Source organism: Pelodiscus sinensis, chromosome 30 (genome assembly GCF_049634645.1).
Source record: "Pelodiscus sinensis isolate JC-2024 chromosome 30, ASM4963464v1, whole genome shotgun sequence".
In the NCBI taxonomy this organism is placed as follows: Eukaryota; Metazoa; Chordata; order Testudines; family Trionychidae; genus Pelodiscus; species Pelodiscus sinensis.
The window spans coordinates 3940859-3959972 of NC_134740.1; the positions used below are offsets into that span (position 1 = coordinate 3940859).

Here is a 19114-nt window from a genome sequence, read left to right on the forward strand (position 1 = left end):
CCCGGGCCCCTTGCCAACACATTTTTCTGGATAACTGATCTTAACCCCTCAGTAATGGGATGCTCAGCACTCTTCCTGTCCATTACACCTTGCTTGGGCCTACAGAAAGCAGGGCAGGATCAGGAAGGTGGCAGCACCTGTTCCCCCTCCTGCACCTCTAATCAATGCCACCATCGCTGCTAACCCTGCATCCCCTCCTGCATCCCTAATCCCTGCACCCCTTCAGTGCTACCCCCTGCACCCTTCACTGCAAACCTCTGCACCCCACTCCTGCACCCATGTGGGGACACTGACCTGGATGCGGAAAGAAGCTGCAACTGTTGCTTCCCTTCCACTCCCCCAAACTGCTGCTACTCTGCCCCCAGGAAGCCCTAAGGCAACCCTAAGCACTTGCTCTTCCAGTATTAGGGGAGGCATTGAAATGAGGTCGTTTCTCCAGCAAGGAGGCAAAAGCCATGTCAGGGGTGGGATTTGAACCATCTCCCTTTGTAGACCAGAACACCAAACTGTGGGAGAGACATGCTTTTAGTCTTACACCTTAGACCCCTCAGCCACCGATATGGAGAAAACCTTTTCAACCTCCGTTTTCTTACATGTCTGAGTTGCTCAGGAAGCTGGAGGTGGAACCTCTCTTTGAACCCCTCCCTGCTGTTCTACAGCAGAGCTAATTGCTCTTTCACGCGTGTCTCTGCTGCCCTGGTGTGGCAGACGCGGGAAGTTCTACAGCTCTGGTTTTGGTAGGAGCAGCTGCATGGTCAGTGTCACTGTGTGTCTCTCACAGTAATATGCAGTGGGCTGTGTCCTCGGGCTTCAGGCCAGTCTGTTGCAGGTCTAGCAGCTTTTTGGGGTTGTTCCTGGAGACAGTGCACCAGCCTTGAACAGCCGGGGAATATCACTGTGCTGATGCAGCTGCATTAAGTGCAGCCACCCACGCCAGCCCCTTCCCAGGACCCTGGCATCCTGGTGCATATCCCAGCTGTTGAAGGGTAAGCCGGGGGCTTAATCCCTGGGACTAAGCTTTAGTTACAAATGAAGGGGGAAGGCACGTGGACTCAGACATGAGGCGTTTTCCCACAAAATAAGGAAAATAACCTAATTGAGTCTATCTAAAACATTCCCTATCTACTCACATATACAGTCTTCCAAGGTATAGTTCATGTGTATGGCTGATGTCTAATTAAACATTCCCTGTCATTTACATATCCATAACTTCAAGGTACAGTCCATTCCTAGGTTGGGATGTTCCTTTTCTAGGCATGGATATTCCTGCCTTTTTCAGTTAATCTTTCTCCCCTCAGCTCCTGGTTTGAACTCCAACTGGAAGATTCCCTTTCAGTTCAAAACTCAACACTTTGTTCCTATTAGATCTCCTGGCTCTCTGCCAGAACTTCCTGGGTTTAACCATTTAATTACTAAATGTTGAGATCTTTAGAAAAGGGCAGCACCCCTCTCATCCATCCCAGATATTACAAAGACCACACCTATAGCTAATCCTGCAAAAAAACTCTCTAAGGCTGTGTCTAGACTGGCAAGTTTTTCTGCAATATCATTTGATTTTGCAGAAAAACTTGCCAGCTGTCTACACTGGCCGCTTGAATTTCTGCAAGAACACTGACGATCTCATGTAAGATCGTCAGCGTTCTTGCAGAAATACTGTGCTGCTCCCGTTCGGGCAAAAGCCCTCTCACGCAAATCATTTGTGCAAGAGGGCCAGTGTAAACAGCACAGTACTGTTTTCCGCAAAAAAAGCCCCAATGGCTAAAATGGCCATCGGGGATTTTTTGCGCAAAACCGCGTCTAGATTGGCCATGGAAGCTTTTCTGCAAAAAGTGCTTTTGCGGAAAAGCATCCTGCCAATCTAGATACGCTTTTCCGAAAATGCTTTTAACGGAAAACTTTTCCATTAAAAGCGTTTCCGGAAAATCATGCCAGTGTAGACGTAGCCTAAAGGTTCATTACTAGTCAAAAAGAGTAAGAGCTATCTGCATGTTAGAGCCAGGAAAGAGATACAAACCAAAGAGTTCCCATCTAAATTCAAAGAGTGACAGAGCTGTAGTGACCTGTCCATTCAAAGGGAAATAATCTCTCTTATGTCAAACTGGTATTTCTGGTCACCTTCTCTCCAGACTGTGTGTGTTTATAGTTTCAGCTCAGAACCTTCAATATCCCCTTGTAATGTGTTTATGGACATTATCACGGAGATGAATTCAGGTAGCAACATACCAGCATGTTGTAGAAGCTTCTGAACAGAAAGGACATTCTTAGAAGACTAGTTCCTTTTCTGAGCAAAATCAACAGCTATGTGACATGTTTTCGTACCTCAGTGTTTTCGTACCTTGGTACCTTCGGTGGTCTGGACTGTCAGTGTCAGCGTCGTCTGGTCAGGATCGTCCTGGCGCGCTCCTGACGGGACCTCTACTCGGTCGGTGATAAACTTTCGGCTACGTGCGTAAGAATCGGTATTCCCTTTATCTAGAGTGTTAGACCCCGTGCACTTGAGTCAACACAGGAAATCTCTGAGAGGCTCCGGAAATGACATATGCGGGCAAGATTTGGAATCAGTCGAGCAGGTTTATTGTCAAATGCGAAGCTCTACCAGTTGGTAACAGAGATCAGTACAATGTTACACCACTGGGCACTATGGCCCGCGTTGACAAGGTACCAACACCGGGCAGGCCTATTGCCATATAACAGATATTAACAGCAGTTAGTCAAAGTCAAGCTACTGTGCATTCTGTAAGTTTAGGCAATGACACCTGCCGTTCAGGCGCCTAGTGCGCCCCCCCCAAGGTCGGCCGGAGAGCACCCTCTGCGGTGTCCTTTTATAGACAGATAAAAACTTACATAATTTCTTTACTTACGGGTTATCACCCTCTGTTGCCTAGTTACCAGCCCTCACCTTACGGAAGGGGGGCTTACTTACTATCCTTCATGCTGTCAATTCCGACCTGGTCCTGAACCTAGGTCGGTATGTACATTCGTTTTTAGGGAGTTTTTGTACCAGGACATTCCTTAAGATGTTCTGTTACTCTCTTTCTGCTTACAGTCTGTTCTCCGTGCCTCCCTGTGTCCCAACTTACACAATTACACAGTTATGAGTATCTGAGTTACTGAATCAAAGTCTCACTCACTAGATTGTAGGCCTGTTGCTGTTTTCATGTTACAGGCCTTAGTCCTGCTGACTCCATGTTCCTGACCCTCAACTTACTACAGTCTGGTCTCCAGGAATGAGGTGACCCGTTCTTAGCATGTTACCCTGGATTTAAGCTATGTATGTATCCCATAATATGATTACATCAGCTGTAACCATGTCCATTATCCACCATGAATTAAGAAAAGAGAACATCACATTGTTAATGTGGGTAACTGGAAAGCAGGATTTTATATTGGAGGTCAAAACTAGGTGGCAGTTTCTGCTACTCAGCATAGGAGGAGGGGAAAGAAAAATGAACAAGCAAGACTGAAAATTTTGGTGGATGAGACCTCGAGACTAGTCACCTCTGATACTACAAGTTCATAGCACCTGAGGAAAAGTGATGATTTCATAGAGCTCTTCATGACTTGTCTGGTCTGTAGAAGTTAGTTATGAATTACTAGAAGACTTGCCCAACATTGGATTCATCCTCTTTATCTGGCTCATCTTGGTACAGTCTTCCAACAATTGCTCACTTATGTCAATTCCAAGGACTTGGTTGGTTGATTCTGTCTCTTTCCTCTTTGGTTTTATGAGAAGCAATCCCATTGAAGGCACATCCCTTTGCCCCGTGTTCAAAGCCAGATGTTCACAGGAACTCACAGAGAACAGCCACATGCTTGTGTCTCGTCTGTACTCCACTGTGATATTGTTCACCAGTGTGCAGGAGAGTTGAGAAATAAGATCTCATAGGGCGGAGTGTGGATACATTTTCACAGGTGTGTGGAGTGGGAATACTGAGGGACCGGGGTTTATGTTGAGGAAGCAAACTCTGCATGAGGTCTGTTCAGATGCAGAACAAGCGCCATGCCCCCACCCTGGATACAGCTGTAGTTCAGCTGGGGGCTGAAATATTCATGCTGCCTAGAGCCCGTCCAGAACCAAGTTCTCACTTTTAGATTTTCCAATATAACTTCCTCCTCCGGAAGTGGGGAGAACCCAAGGCCCAGAAGGAAGGGCCCCTTCGCAGAACAAGCCAGCTCTTGGATCTAGGAGCAGCAGTGGGCGATGAGGAAGATGAGGCCATTGATGAGGAAGAAGGAGCCTCCCTTCACCAGCTCCTGGACCCAGAGGAAGCTTTGAGCTACAGAAAGAGGAGAATCATGAATGGAACCAGCTGGTGAATGTTACAGGTGAGCGAGACACCCAGTGTATCAAAGTGTTGGTGCCTCCAGGCTTTGTGAGAAACTCCCCTGGAATCATCAAGCTGAGATGTGAGAAGCACCCCCACCCCTTCCCTGTTGGACACGGACCCCCTGCTTCCCTCTGTCCATGTGTCTGTCCCTCTCCTGTCTGCCTGTCCTGTGACACCGCTGTGCCCTGCCCTGTCTTAGCTCGTCCAGACGGAGAGCAGGGTCAGAGTGTGTGGGCTTAGGAGGGGAACGTTCTCGGGGAAGATATTAGATGGCAGGCGCTGACTCACCTGAATCTGTGATGTTCCCATTGACAGTCACAACCCGGCTCCTGAGGGACGGGATCCACGTCTCATTCACGTGCCCATCGTAGTTGCAGGTGTAATCCCCCGTGCGGTTTGGACTGGCCCATGGGATGATGAGCACAGAGACCTTCATAGAGCCATTACCAGACTCCACACCCCAGATCTCAGACCCCAAATCCCCCGTGACCAGCTTGACCCCGTCCTTGTAGAAGTGAAACCTCTGCTCCCAGGCGTCCCTGGGGACCGTGCAGGTGAGGAGCAGGGGCAGCTGTTCTACCGCCACTCCAGATGGAGGATGCAGGCTTAGCTCCGGCTGGGGCAGGGGATCTGTGGGGATCATATAAGGAGAAGGCTCAGGAAGGACTTGGTGGGGGAAGGACACGGAGATGGGGCCCAGAATTCAGTGTCTTCACATCTGACCTGTGCTCTCTCTAGAGCTTCACTTCAGAAATGGGTCCCCCCAGAAATGAGTGAGATCTGGGCCAGGAGCTGAAGAAACTCCCTGGAGATACAATGTGGGGCTGGGATATCCGGGCAGAAGGTGGCCAAAGTCTCCAGGGCTTGACCTGGTTCCTGTCACCCCTCTATTGCTAGTGCCCCAACCCCTGATACTTATGGATCCCTCTGCAGACAGGGAGAGCCCTGGGCACCTGGGTTTCCCGTCCTCCACCCTCACTGTCCGGGAGCTGAGAGGCCCCGAGCGTGGCCCTATCGACTGTCCTGCTCTCTGTTTGTTGGGCAGCTGCATTCTTGGCCATGTTTAGCATTGCTCTGGGAAAGGTGGCCATGTTGGGAGGATACGCTCGCTGTTGGCCGTGCGGGGCAGCCTTGGTCTGCGGCTGTGCTGAGGTACACGCAGGTTTCAGAGGGGACACTGTGTTGGTCTGTGTCAGTGACAGTGAGGAGCACTCCTGTCACACCGCACAGACTACCAAATTCAGCTGTGAAGAAACTTTCAGGCATTCAGGGGCTTCTCACTGTCTGTGCCGTGGCCTGTTGTCAGTTGGTGGCTGTTTGGGACAGTGAGGAGGTTGGGGGCCGAGCTGGGGGGGAAGCAAGGAGCTCTGGGAAGGGGCTGGAGATGTAGCTGGGCAGAGATGGAGAAGGGACCTCCCCATGGATGACACAGGCCTCACCACCCACAGGTGGAAATAGGGTCTCACCCGACACTGACCCCACAACAAGATGCTCAGGACGGATGGGCTCTGTCACCCAGACTCTACTCTCCAATATAGATGAGATAGGTATGTGCTGGGCTGTCTGCCATGTCAGTCACGCTGATCACAGCAGTGCCCAGCGCTGTGAGCTTCCCCACAGCAGTGCCATCCTCTCCCACTGTAGGCCAGAGATTTGGCGGGGGGTAGAATTTGGGTTTGTTTTAACTAAATGTCTCTCAATATTCAAATGTTGTTGCTGGCTGGGAACCCCTGAACCCCACAGTAGCTACCCAGGAAAAGGCTCCAGACTCCCTGGGAGTGACACTGACCCGTGACAGGGACTGAAACTGACCCAGGGCCCTGGCCTGGGCCTGAGAAACTAGTTTGTGTCACACCTGGCCATAGGGCCAGCAAACAGCAGCAGACAGAGGCTCTCACCAGTCACTGTGATGGAGACAGTTTGGCTCCTCTCTGACGGGATCTCTCGCTCAGACTTTCTCTCCCAGAAATCACAGCTGTAGACTCCGGCTTGTGACTTGGACACATTGGACAATGGGAGGGAGGCGTTGACGTGGTACTGAGACCTGTGGAGCTTTCCCGGGTCGATTCTCCGTCCATTCTGGAAGAACCGGATCTCGGACTGGCTGGAATTGCTGCTAGCTGAGCACGTCAGGGTCACGGACTCACCACGTATGAAGATGCCATGTGGTGAGCTCAGAGTGAGTTTGGGGGCAGGTGGCCGGGCTGGAAGGTGAAAGAGAGGAAGGAGAAAACTCTTTAGAGCCAGTGCCCCACTCCCGTGAACAGTAACCCCCTGCTCCCTGAGCCCGTCCCCCCCACAGCTTCCCCCAGCCCCCTCTTTGTTCCTTGCAGCCCCGGCCCCTCCCCACAGCTCTGGGGCCCCTTCCAATGGTCGGCATCTGTGTGTTGGAGGCAGCCAGGGCGGATGCACTGAGACCTGGACACATGAACAGGGGCCCAGCGTAAGGCGCTGAGGGGCTTGGGAGGGGCAGGGCTAGAAGGCAGCGCTGGGAGGGAGCCAGGGTCTCTGATGTTCCCTTCTCACCCCAAAGCAGAGCATCAACCAGCCTCTCAGTGATCCTGGCAGGTCAGGCCCCTGGGACGGCCTGTCCGGACACCCAGGGCTTGGGGTCACAGGGCTGGTGGGCACACAGTGCTGGAGCCAGGAAATGACCCAGCTGGGACCTGCCTGAGCAGCTCTGGCATCCTGCTGCTGCTGTGAGGCACCCTGCTCCGTGCCTGGCTCCTGCCATCGGCATCTGCCCCACTCCCACCCCCTTTGCTCCCAATTCTGGCCCCGCCCTCACCGTCAGGCCAGGCTGCCTCAGTCTTGGCTCCCGGCACCCAGAGAGGGGCAGAGGGATGCACCGTCACTGGGGATATTCCAGCCAGCACTGGGTGTGTTTTCTGTACGATCTGCCCTGTGCCCAGCAAGGTTCACTCAGGGCTGAGCCCTGTGCTCTGTGGGGTCCGGGCAGATGTTCACTCCGCCCTTCTGGCCTGAGAATTGACGTTTCTGTGACATTGATGAATGTTACAGAGCTGGCCCCAAAGCCGGATTTCAATGAACGTCCCTGTCACGGGACAGGCTGCCCCTCAGGCTTACAGCCTTGTCATCATCGGGGCTACCCGCCGGTGTCTCCCTATTTTTGGCTCCCCTCCCCTCTGTCACCCTGTTACTCGCCGCGCAAGGAAGGTTCGAGGGCAGCCGGAGATGCTTGAGTCTTAGCGGTTCCGGGGTTAGATGGTGCCCGCGAGGGAGGAGGGGGACTTGGGCCCACCCTCGCTCCAAGTCCCGACCCAGGAGCCTAAAGGCAGCCGCGCGGGCCTGCTGCCTGGTTGGTGGGGACTCCTCCCCGTAACTCACCAACCCGCCGGGTGTCAGTCAAGGCGGGGTCGCAGTCCACCGCCCCTGTCCTGGGTCGCTTCCTCCTCCCCGCCGAACTCGCCGCCGCTGAGATCCGTAGCTCTCCTCCGCTGGCCATTCACCACGGCTCCCTCCGTGCCGGGTTCCATTCCCCCAGCCGGAGCCTGTCCCCTCTTCCTTCCCCCAGCGCCCTTTTGAGGGCCGGTCTACGGTGGCCCCGCCCCCACCACCCGGGCACCTGCTGCCGATGTCACCCTCAGACGGGAACCCCCTCCGGGGAACATCCGCTCTCCAGGCTAACCCTGAACATGTGGGGCACATGACCCGGGATGCCGCTCGTGCGCGGCTGCCTCCTTTGTATCCGGGGTCTGCGGACGCCGCGGCAACCCCTCCGCCGCTCCTTTTCCCCCTGCGGGCTCTGGAGTGCAAGGCGTCATTGGGTCCGCCGCAGCGGGGATCGGTGCCCCGTCACAGTCCCCAACTGCTCAAATCCTGCTATAAATTCAAGCAGCTTCTATTCTTTGCCTGGGATCCCTCCCCATCCCCATCTCCCTGCCAACTCCCCTTTCCCTGCACCCCCACACTACCCGGGTGCTGTAGAGAGAGAGGTTGAAACTGACATGGGCGGCCCTGTCCTGAGCTCCATGGCCTTGGGTGTCTCACCCACGCACAGAGCAGAGATGCCCTGCCCCAGGCCAGCAGACAGCGGCAGACAGAGGCTCTCACCAGTCACTGCGATGGAGATGGGCCGGCTCCTCTCCGAGGGGATCTCTCGCCCAGACTCTGCCCTCCAGTAACCACAGCTGTACGCTCCCGCCTGCGATCCGGACACCCCAGACAATTTGATGGAGTAGGAGGAGTTCTCCTGTGGGGAGGGGAGTTTCTCGGACTTGATTTCCTGGCCGGCCCTAAAGAACCGGATCCCAGCCCCGGTAGCCGAGCACGTCAGGGTCACCGTCTCTCCAGCGATGTAGATGGGCTGCTGCGGGGTCGCGCTGAGCTGGGGAGCCGGGAGGGGGGCTGAAAAAGACCAAGGTGGGACTGAGGGTCATTCAGCCGAGTACCTGTGTTTGCGGGCGTGTGAGATGGAGAACCAGGGAGACGACGACCCCTGCGCTGTGCTGGAACATTCGTCTCAGCAGCTGCAGATCCTGGAGGCCTCACAAAGAAACAGCAATTTCCCACAGTACTGGGGACAGCCCCGCGCTCACCTGTCACAGGGGACAGGGGGACCCCCCATAGACTGGATCTCCCATGTGGATGAGCATGTCCTGCACCGGCAGGTGTACGACCTGGAGCACTCTGACCCCAGTACTAAATTCCTGGCATTGGAGCAGCTGCTGCTGGGTGGGACAGCAGGTGAGAAGACCCTCCCCCATCCTTGGAGAATGAAGTCATGGAACTGCATCATCACCCCTGGGAGCCGAGCACGTGACCCGAACGGGCTCCCGAGAGAGGTGCTGTTGGTGCAGGTGACTTAGGGAGACGTGGGGTCCTTGGCGGGGGAGGGTCTGGAAAATACAACCCATTTAGTTTCAAAGCAGGGAGCCGAGAGGGGGAGATGCAGAGGTGAGTCTGGTACCGTCTAATGGAGAAACCAAGCTGGTCTGTGTCAGTGACAGCGAGGACCCCTCCTCTTGCACCACGTGGACTAACGTGTAACTGGGCAGAAGCGTTCAGGCACTGAGGGGCCACAGGACCTCTTGCTGTCTGTGCTGTGGTCATGTCGTCAGTTGGGTGAGTGTCTGGGACAGGGAGGAGGCCAGGGCCTTGGCTGGGGAGAGGGAGGGGGCACTGGGAGGGTGTGATGTAGTGTCAGCACCTTGCTGGTTGCGATGCTGGGGCTGTGGGCTGTGGATAACCCCTACAGGTGCCTGTCTGTAAGCACGGCCCCCGGGGGGCACCTTGAGGGCCCCCCCGTGACAGTGACCGAACCGGTCCTACTGGTTAAGGGAAGGGAGGGAGCAAAGGAAGTGAGTGTTGAGGGAAGGGTCAGTCTTGGGCTGGAAGCATGAAGGAGACAGACTAAAGAGAGGGCTGGGAGTCTAGGGGCCCAGACACCCCATCTCAAGGGGTCTGAGGCATCCTGGCCCTTACTCCTGAAAGCACATCCCGTCTATGCAGTGCTGTACCCTGGAGGAGCAATAACCCCTCTCTGTTCTACTGGCTGGCGCAGCCTGTTTTTGCTGCTATGGGGCTGCAGGATTTGGGGGAACCCTGACGCGTCGTCGCAGAAGGGGCTGGGGCTGCCGTGGGGCAGAGATAGAGAAGGGACATTCCAGTGATGACCCAAAGGCCTCAGCACCCCCAGGTGGAAATAGCTTCTCACCCAACACCAACCCCAGGTCAAGAGGGTTCAGTTTGGATGGGCTCTGTCACCCATACTCCACTCTCCAGTGCAGACAGGTGTGCACTCGGCTCTTTACAGTGCCCAGTGTTGTGAGCTTCCTCACAGCAGTGCCATCCTCTCTCTACTGTAAGCCAAAGACTTGGGGGGGGGGGAATGTGGTAGCACGTAAGGGTTCTCCCACCTCCTGCATCCCCATAGTGGCACGAACAGACTCCACCAGCCAGTAGAACAGAGGGAGTTTATTGCTTCTCCAGGATACAGCACAGCACAGATGTAATCTGGTTACAGGGCCAGGCCTAAGATGCCTCAGCCCCACTTGTGATGAGGGAGCCTGGGCCCCTAAATCCCAGCCCGTTGCTTAGGCTGCCTCCTCCATGATACCAGACAGAAACTGCCCAAGTTCCTGCTCTGCCCCCCAGCCAGAGGCTGCACTCCACCTTCCTCCCTTGTTCCTCTTTCTGGGGGGTAACCGGTCGAACAGGTGACCTCCCTGTCCCATCAGCTACTCGGCTGTGCCGTGGTACAGCCAGCAGCCAGTGGGGGTCACCCACAGCCCCAGCCTAGCAACCAGCAAGGTACCCCCACTACGTCAAGGGGAGGGGGAGAGGGGAGAGGATTTGGGTTTGATTTAACTAAATGCCAAAATGTCTCCAAATATTCCAATGTTGCTGCTGGCTGAGAGCCCCTGAACCCCACAGAAGAACTGATGAACCCAGGAAAAGGATCCAGAGGAGCCGGACGCCCTGGGAGTGACACTGACCCATGACAGGGATTGAAACGGACCTGGGGCCCTGGCCTGGGCCTGAGAAACCAGTTTGTGTCACACCTGGTCCATGGAGCAGAGACCCTGTCATAGGGCCAGCAAACAGCAGCAGACAGAGGCTCTCACCAGTCACTGCGATGGAGACGGGTCGGCTCCTCTGTGATGGGATCTCTCGCCCAGACTTTCTCTGCCGGAAATCACAGCTGTAGGCTCCGGCTTGTGACTCGGACACATTGGACAATGGGAGGGAGGCGTTTACGTGGTACTGAGACCTGTGGAGCTTTCCCGGGTCGACTCTCCGTCCATTCTGGAAGAACCGGATCTCGGATTGGCTGGAATTGCTGCTAGCTGAGCACGTCAGGGTCACGGACTCACCACGTATGAAGATGCCATGTGGTGAGCTCAGAGTGAGTTTGGGGACAGGTGGCCGGGCTGGAAGGTGAGAGAGAGGAAGGAGAAAACTCTTTAGAGCCAGTGCCCCACTCCCGTGAACAGTAACCCCCTGCTCCCTGAGCCCGTCCCCCCCACAGCTTCCCCCAGCCCCCTCTTTGTTCCTTGCAGCCCCGGCCCCTCCCCACAGCTCTGGGGCCCCTTCCAATGGTCGGCATCTGTGTGTTGGAGGCAGCCAGGGTGGATGCACTGAGACCTGGACACATGAACAGGGGCCCAGTGTAAGGTGCTGAGGGGCTTGGGAGGGGCAGGGCTAGAAGGCAGCCTGGGAGGGAGCCAGGGTCTCTGATGTTCCCTTCTCACCCCAAAGCAGAGCATCAACCAGCCTCTCAGTGATCCTGGCAGGTCAGGCCCCTGGGACGGCCTGTCCGGACACCCAGGGCTTGGGGTCACAGGGCTGGTGGGCACACAGTGCTGGAGCCAGGAAATGACCCAGCTGGGACCTGCCTGAGCAGCTCTGGCATCCTGCTGCTGCTGTGAGGCACCCTGCTCCGTGCCTGGCTCCTGCCATCGGCATCTGCCCCACTCCCACCCCCTTTGCTCCCAATTCTGGCCCCGCCCTCACTGTCAGGCCAGGCTGCCTCAGTCTTGGCTCCCGGCACCCAGAGAGGGGCAGAGGGATGCACCGTCACTGGGGATATTCCAGCCAGCACTGGGTGTGTTTTCTGTAAGATCTGCCCTGTGCCCAGCAAGGTTCACTCAGGGCTGAGCCCTGTGCTCTGTGGGGTCCGGGCAGATGTTCACTCCGCCCTTCTGGCCTGAGAATTGACGTTTCTGTGACATTGATGAATGTTACAGAGCTGGCCCCAAAGCCGGATTTCAATGAACGTCCCTAACTGCTCAAATCCTGCTATAAATTCAAGCAGCTTCTGTTCCTTGCCTGGGATCCCTCCCCATCCCCATCTCCCTGCCAACTCCCCTTTCCCTGCACCCCCACACTGCCCGGGTGCTGTAGAGAGAGAGGTTGAAACTGACATGGGCGGCCCTGTCCTGAGCTCAGTGGCCTTGGGTGTCTCACCCACGCACAGAGCAGAGATGCCCTGCCCCAGGCCAGCAGACAGCGGCAGACAGAGGCTCTCACCAGTCACTGCGATGGAGATGGGCCGGCTCCTCTCCGAGGGGATCTCTCGCCCAGACTCTGCCCTCCAGTAACCACAGCTGTACGCTCCCGCCTGCGATCCGGACACCCCAGACAATTTGATGGAGTAGGAGGAGTTCTCCTGTGGGGAGGGGAGTTTCTCGGACTTGATTTCCTGGCCGGCCCTAAAGAACCGGATCCCAGCCCCGGTAGCCGAGCACGTCAGGGTCACCGTCTCTCCAGCGATGTAGATGGGCTGCTGCGGGGTCGCGCTGAGCCGGGGAGCCGGGAGGGGGGCTGGAAAAGACCAAGGTGGGACTGAGGGTCATTCAGCCGAGTGCCTGTGTTTGCAGGCGTGTGAGATGGAGAACCAGGGAGACGACGACCCCTGCACTGTGCGTTGAACAGTCATCTCAGCAGCTGCAGATCCTGGAGGCCCCACAAAGAAACAGCAATTTCCCACAGTACTGGGGACAGCCCCGCGCTCAGCTGTCATGGTGCTGGGGACAGAAGGACTCTCCAGAGACTGGATCTGTCGTCTGGATGAGCATGTCCTGCACCTTCACGTGTGTGACCTGGAGCACCCTGACCCCAGGTCTACGTTCCTGCTATTGGAGCAGCTGCTGCTGGGTGGGACAACAGGTGAGAAGACCCCTCCCCCATATTTGGAGAACTGAAGTCTTGGAACTGTCTCATCGCCACAGGGAGCCGAGCACGTGACCCAAATGGGCTCCCCAGAGTGGTGCTATTGGTGCGGGGGACTCAGGGAGATGTGGGGTTCTGGGTGGGGTCTGGAAAATACAGCCCGTTCAGTTTCAAAGCAGAGGGACACAAGGAACTGAGAGGGGGAGATGCAGGGGAGGAGGCTGATACTGTCTAATGGAGCAAGACGGGGAGTCCTCGGAGAAATAAATGCCCCCCAAAACCCCATAGTCCCCAATGTGACCCTGCACTGCAATGCAGTGTCACACCCTGCCCCGATATCTCTCTGCCTTCCAAAGGTAACAGGTGCCCTGGGACGGTGCCCAGGTATGCAGGGCTCACGGAAAGGGGCAAGACTGCCTTGGTGAGGACATCTGGAAAGTGGGGTCAGCGTAAGATACTGAGGAAGGGGAGTACCCTCGGGGATCTCCGGAAGGACCTGGCCATGGTGGGGCAGATGCTACTAGGCCAAATTCATCTGGGAGATGATGCAGGACTTTTCTGGGACTTTTCCGTGCACAACTCCCAGCACTGCTGCGATGTGGGCCAGAGAGGGGGTGAGGCAGAGGGACTGGGGTGGGCTTCATGTTCCCTAAGACACCTCCCACCCCAGAGTAGGAAAACAAGGGGTTCACCTCTCACAGTGATGGAGACGGCGCTGCTGTTCCCAGAGGAGATCTCTCCATTGGATTCCTGTCTCCAGTACGCACAGGTGTAGGACCCAGCCCTTCCCTTCTCCGCTGTGAGCGACAACCGGGCTCCTGTCTTCGGGCTGAGGACTGTGCTAGGGCCCTGCTGTTCATTTTGAAGGAAGAATCTGTATCCGGAGACCGATGCGTTCGGAGGGGCTGAACAGGTGAGGGTAACCTGCTCCCTGGGGAGATAGACTTTGTAGCTGGAGTCCAGAGACAGGCTGGGGGCCGGCAGGGGATCTGGAGCAGAGACAGAGGGGTCAGTGGGGAGGGAGAGGCCAGGATGGAATGAGGAGTAGGAGCAAGAACTCAACCCAGCCTCCTGATCTGCCCCGTACAGCATGGGGAATAAACCTCAGCATCTTGGCCCCTCCCTCTCCCCTCTCTGCCTGTGTCTGCCTTGGAGAGTGGCCAGTTGTGCAGTCTCTGTGCCCCACGTAGGAGCTGCTAGACAGGGGTCAAGTCTGCCCTGAATCTTCTCTTACTTACACTAAGCAGCTTGAGCTCCTGGACTCTCTTTGTCTAAAGCGGAGCCTCCCTCCCTGTGTTCGGGGAAATTCCAGCCCAACCCGTCTGTCCAAATTCCCCCCATCCCACACCCTGATCCCCCCTGTGATGTATTGGGGGGGCTGTCCACTCGCTGGTCGCTAGGCTTGGGCTGTGGATGACCCCCAGTGGCCTGTGTCTGCAAGCACTGCCCAGCAGGGGTCACCCCTGAGCTTTAGCAGGTAGACAATGGCCGGCCAGGCATCTCACCTGCACAAAGGAAGGGGTGTGGCTACCTGGGGGATGTGTGTTTGCTGGTTTTGGGGAGAGACAGTCTTGGCTGGGAAAACACAAAGAGAAGTACTGAGGGTTCCGGGGCCTGTGGACCCCTGTCCCAAGGGGCATAGGGCTGCCAGGCCCTGACTCCTTATGTCCACATCACGCCTATGCTGTGCAATACCCTGGAAAGCAATAAACCCTCCCTTTTCTACTGGCTGGTGGGGTCTCATCTTGCTGCAGACGGGGTGGAGGATCAGGGGCACCTGACATGCTGCTACACCCCCCATCCCAGATAATCCCCCAATTACCCTCAATCTGTTTCTCCCCTCTCCCATGCAGGGAGGAGATGGCAGGAGGGGTGGGACCCAGAGGCTTTGTCTACACTGGTGCTATCTTGCACCAGAAATATGCAAATGAGGCTAAGTGTGGAATATCACCGAGCCTCATTTGCATATCTAATGAGCCGCCATTTTTGCAGAAGAGGCTCTTGCTCAAGGAGTGTCTACACGGCCCTTTCTTGCGCAAGAAAAACCCTTTTGCGCAATGCCCTTATTCCTGAAAATAATCAGCGTAACGGCATCGCGCAAGAGCCTCTTCCGCAAAAATGGCAGCTCATTAGATATGCAAATGAGGCTCGGTGATATTCCACGCTTAGCCTCATTTGCATATTTCTGGCGCAAGATCGCGCCAGTGTAGACATAGCCAGACTGTGCCAAGGGGCAATTCAGGGATGAGGGCAGGAGCCCTACAGGTCCCCACAAGGGACACCAGGAACAGAGCTGGGACAGGAACATCCAGCCCTCACTCTCTGTGATGAGGCCACCAGCAAGGGGCTGGGCAGCCTCCATGGGGTTGGGGGCAGTTTCTCCCCCATGGCCTGGGCTGGGACTCACCAGATGGACCCACCAAGCAAGCACTAGCTGGGATCACTGTTCTGCCACCAGGAACATGGCTCTGAACTGTTGCTGCTGGGGCAGGTTCCAAGGGAGACAGCTGTGAATGGGGAGGCCTGACCCACCCAGGGCATGACACCGGGACACTGAGAATCCCAGTTACAAATAGCACAGAGCGAAAGGAGGAGGATCCTTCTAGAGCATCTCTCCCCGCCAGCCCCCAGCCAGCTGCTCAGCAAGCACAGAGGCTGCCCTTACCTGCAGAGGACACCGGCCTGGGGAGACTCTGGAGCGAGGCTGGAAGAGAGGAGCAGAGAGGGGGTGAGAGCTCTGGGGAGGAGATGGGATGTGGAGGAGAGACGGGGCTCCAGCCAGACTTACTGACAGACCCACTCACAAAGGGTTGGGGGCCCGAGGAGACATGTACCCAGCAGAGGCAGAAGCAGAGGCAGCACCGTGCTGAGCCGGTAGCTCTGGGCTGGGAGCTGGGTTTTTGCCTCAGCCACCAGCTGACCACAGGGAGGGGACCAGGTTCCTCAGTTCTGACGGGGGTAGAGGAAACTCGCTCATTCACACCGAAGACGTGGAAACTCCCCGCTGGTCCTGCTGTGGCCAGGGTGGGGTCACTGCTCACTGACTTGGCACAAAAGCCACCATGCCCCACGGCAGGGGGCGGAATAGAAGTGCAGGGAGACATGTCGGGGTTTGATCCAAAACTACCTGCCCCGTGATCTTCATCATCATCATCAAGGCCCATTGGTGTCCAATATCTCCCTCACTCTTTCCTTCCATCTCACCCTGTCCAGGGTGCGGTGGCTTAGCTCCTGTAGACTAGCTCCGCTCCCATGTGCTAGAGCCCGTGATCTTGGATGCCCTGGAATGCTCGGTTGCTGCAGCTCCCTGTCCGGTCTCTCCCAGCCAGCAGACAAGTAGGAACTGAGCATGTGTGATTGACAGCCCTGGTTTGGCAACCCCCCTGCAGGAGCCTGCTTGGTACCTCCCACCACACTCTGGTCACCACCAGCCTTGCTTATGACTAACGAGGGGCCATCACCACCCAGCCCCGGCCTGAATGCCCCCAACCAGCCTGCCATGAAACATCCAGCTTCCTCCCTAGCTCCGGGTTGGTTTAGGTTGAAATAAGCCAAGTTTATTAACAACAGGCTGTGGGTTAAGTCAGGCCAAGTGAAAGAAACCAGGCCAGGGACGGTAACAGGGAGCTCACAGTGAAGACCTGCAGCTGAAAGGCTAAAATTCGCTATAGCAAGGCCTAGACTACGCTGTAGGTGGGTTCGCTCTCCAGCCTGTCCCCCTCGTTCTGGGTCAGAACCTTGAACCCAAGTGTGAGGTGCTGGTTTCCCGTGTCCCTTTGGGGAAGGAATGGAAGGATTTACTGCCCCTCCTTGTCCTGCCCGGGGCACAGGTCTCTCTGTGTGCACTGAGCCTGCTTCAAGAAGCAGAAAGGTCTCCTGGGGCTGCCATCCACCCCCACACCCCGTTGCTGCTAACGGAGTCCTCACTGCCTCTCCTTGGTCACTTGATTGTTTTTGTTCATTGCCCATCTGCATCCTTAACAAGGCCTGGCCACACCTGGTTCTTTTTTCCTTCAGGTACAGACTTTCAACGGGACTCACAGAGAGAACCCGTGTCCGCACCTGTGGCTCTGCTGCACATGCTGCACTCTGGGGTATAAATGTATACCCCCAAATTAAAAAACATAGTAAGAGACCTAAAAAAGAGCCACCGTGGCTTAACAACCATGTAAAAGAAGCAATAGAGACACAGCCGTGTTAGTCTGATCTTGCTGAAACAAAAGAGGAAGTGGGTCTGGCCCATGAAAACTCATCACCTATTAAATCATCTTGTTAGTCTTTAAAGTGCTGCATAGTCCTGTCTTTTGTTTCAGTAAAAGAAGCAGTGAGAGATAAAAAGGTGACTTTTAAAAAGTGGAAGTCCAGTCCTAGTGAAGTAAATAGAGATGATAAAGTACGGGCCAGAACAGATAAAAATAACCTACTAGATATACAAGAATCTAACACATCAGAGAAGGGCAGACAAATAACCAGTGGCAATTTTTTAAAGTGCTTCTACACAAATGCTAGAAGTCTAAATAAAAAGATGGGTGAACTAGAGTACCTCGTATTAAAGGAGGAGATTGACATAATAGCCATCACAGAAACCTGGTGGAATGAGAACAATCAGTGGGACACAATCATACCAGGATATAAAATATCTCAAAAGGACAGAATAGGTCATGTGGGTGGCCGAGTGGCACTGTATGTGAAAGATAATGTAGAATCAAATGAAGTAAAAATCAGAAATGAATCAACATGTTCCATAGAATCACTATAGATAGTAATTCCATGCTCCAATAATAAGAATATAGCAGTAGGGATATATTATCGACCATCTGACCAGGCAGTGATAGTGACATTGAAATGCTAAGGGTGATCAGAGAGGCTATCAAAATAAAAAACTCAATAATAATGGGGGATTTCAGTTATCCCCATATTGACTGGGTACGTCACCTCAGGACGAGATGCAAAGATAAAATTTCTCGATTCCTTAAATGACTGCTTCTTAGAGCAGCTGGTACAGGAACCCACAAGGGGAGAGTCAATTCTCGATTTAGTCCTGAGTGGAGCGCAGGATCTTATCTAGGAGGTAACTATTAAAGGACCGCTTGGGAATAGTGACCATAATATAGTAACATTTAACATTCCTGTGGTGGGAAGAACACCTCAGCAGCACAACATGCTGGCATTTAATTTTAAAAAGGGGAATTACACAAAAATGAGGAGGTTAGTTAAACTGAAATTAAAAGGTACACTGACTAGAGTAAAATCCCTGCAAGCTGCATGGAAACTTGTTAAAGACACCATAACAGAGGCCCAACTTAAATGTATACCCCAAATTAAAAAACACAGCAAGAGACCTAAAAAAGAGCCACCGTGGCTTAACAACCATGTAAAAGAAGCAGTGAGGGACAAAAAGACATCTTTTAAAAAGTAGAAGTCCAGTCTTAGTGAGGTAAATAGAAAAGAACATAAACACTGCCAAATTAAGTGTAAAAATGTAATAAGAAAAGCAAAAAAAGATTTTGAGGAACAGCTAGTCAAAAACTCAAAAAGTAATAGCAAAATGTTTTTGAAGTACATTAGAAGCAGGAAGCCTGCTAAAAAACCTGTGGGGCCCCTGGACGATCAAGGTACAGAAGGAGCAGTCAAGGGCAATAAAGCCATTTCAGAGAGACTAAATGATTTCTTTGCTTCAGTCTTCATGGCTGAGGATGTTAGGGAGATTCCCAAATCTGCATTGTCCTTTGTGGGTGATGAATCTGAGGAATTGTCCCAGATTGAAGTGTCGGTAGAGGAGGTTTTGGAACAAATTGAAAAAACTTAACAGTAACACATCACCGGGACCGAATGGCATTCGCCCAAGGGTTCTGAAAGAACTCAAATGTGAAATTGCGGAACTACAGCCGGTCCCCAAGTTACAAACGGTCAATTTACAACCGTTTGTACTTACAACCAAACCTCCCATTAAGCATTCGTAAGCCGGTCCCCGAGTTATGAACACGACTCGCACTTATGAACACTGCGGGCGTATTTAAAATAATGGTGTTCGACTTATGAACACTTCCAGTTACGGCCAAGTGTTTGGTTCATAACTCGTTCATAATTTGGGCACCGGCTGTATTAACTGTGGTTTGTAACCTATCCTTTAAATCAGCTTCTGTACCCAA

General features: G+C 54.3%; 1 protein-coding gene across 1 annotated transcript; it reads right to left on the reverse strand.

The window, feature by feature from the left end:
- Positions 1-4138: 4138 nt before the first annotated feature.
- On the reverse strand, positions 4139-16126 carry LOC142821113 (alpha-1B-glycoprotein-like). The gene is made up of 8 exons (XM_075911915.1): positions 16090-16126; positions 13655-13951; positions 12321-12614; positions 10916-11221; positions 8403-8696; positions 6227-6532; positions 4617-4958; positions 4139-4277 (listed from the first exon to the last, which is right to left on the reverse strand). The coding sequence occupies exons 1-8, from the start codon at positions 16124-16126 to the stop codon at positions 4183-4185; spliced, it is 1971 nt and encodes a 656-aa protein (XP_075768030.1). The 3' UTR covers positions 4139-4182.
- Between the last annotated feature and the right edge of the window lie 2988 nt (positions 16127-19114).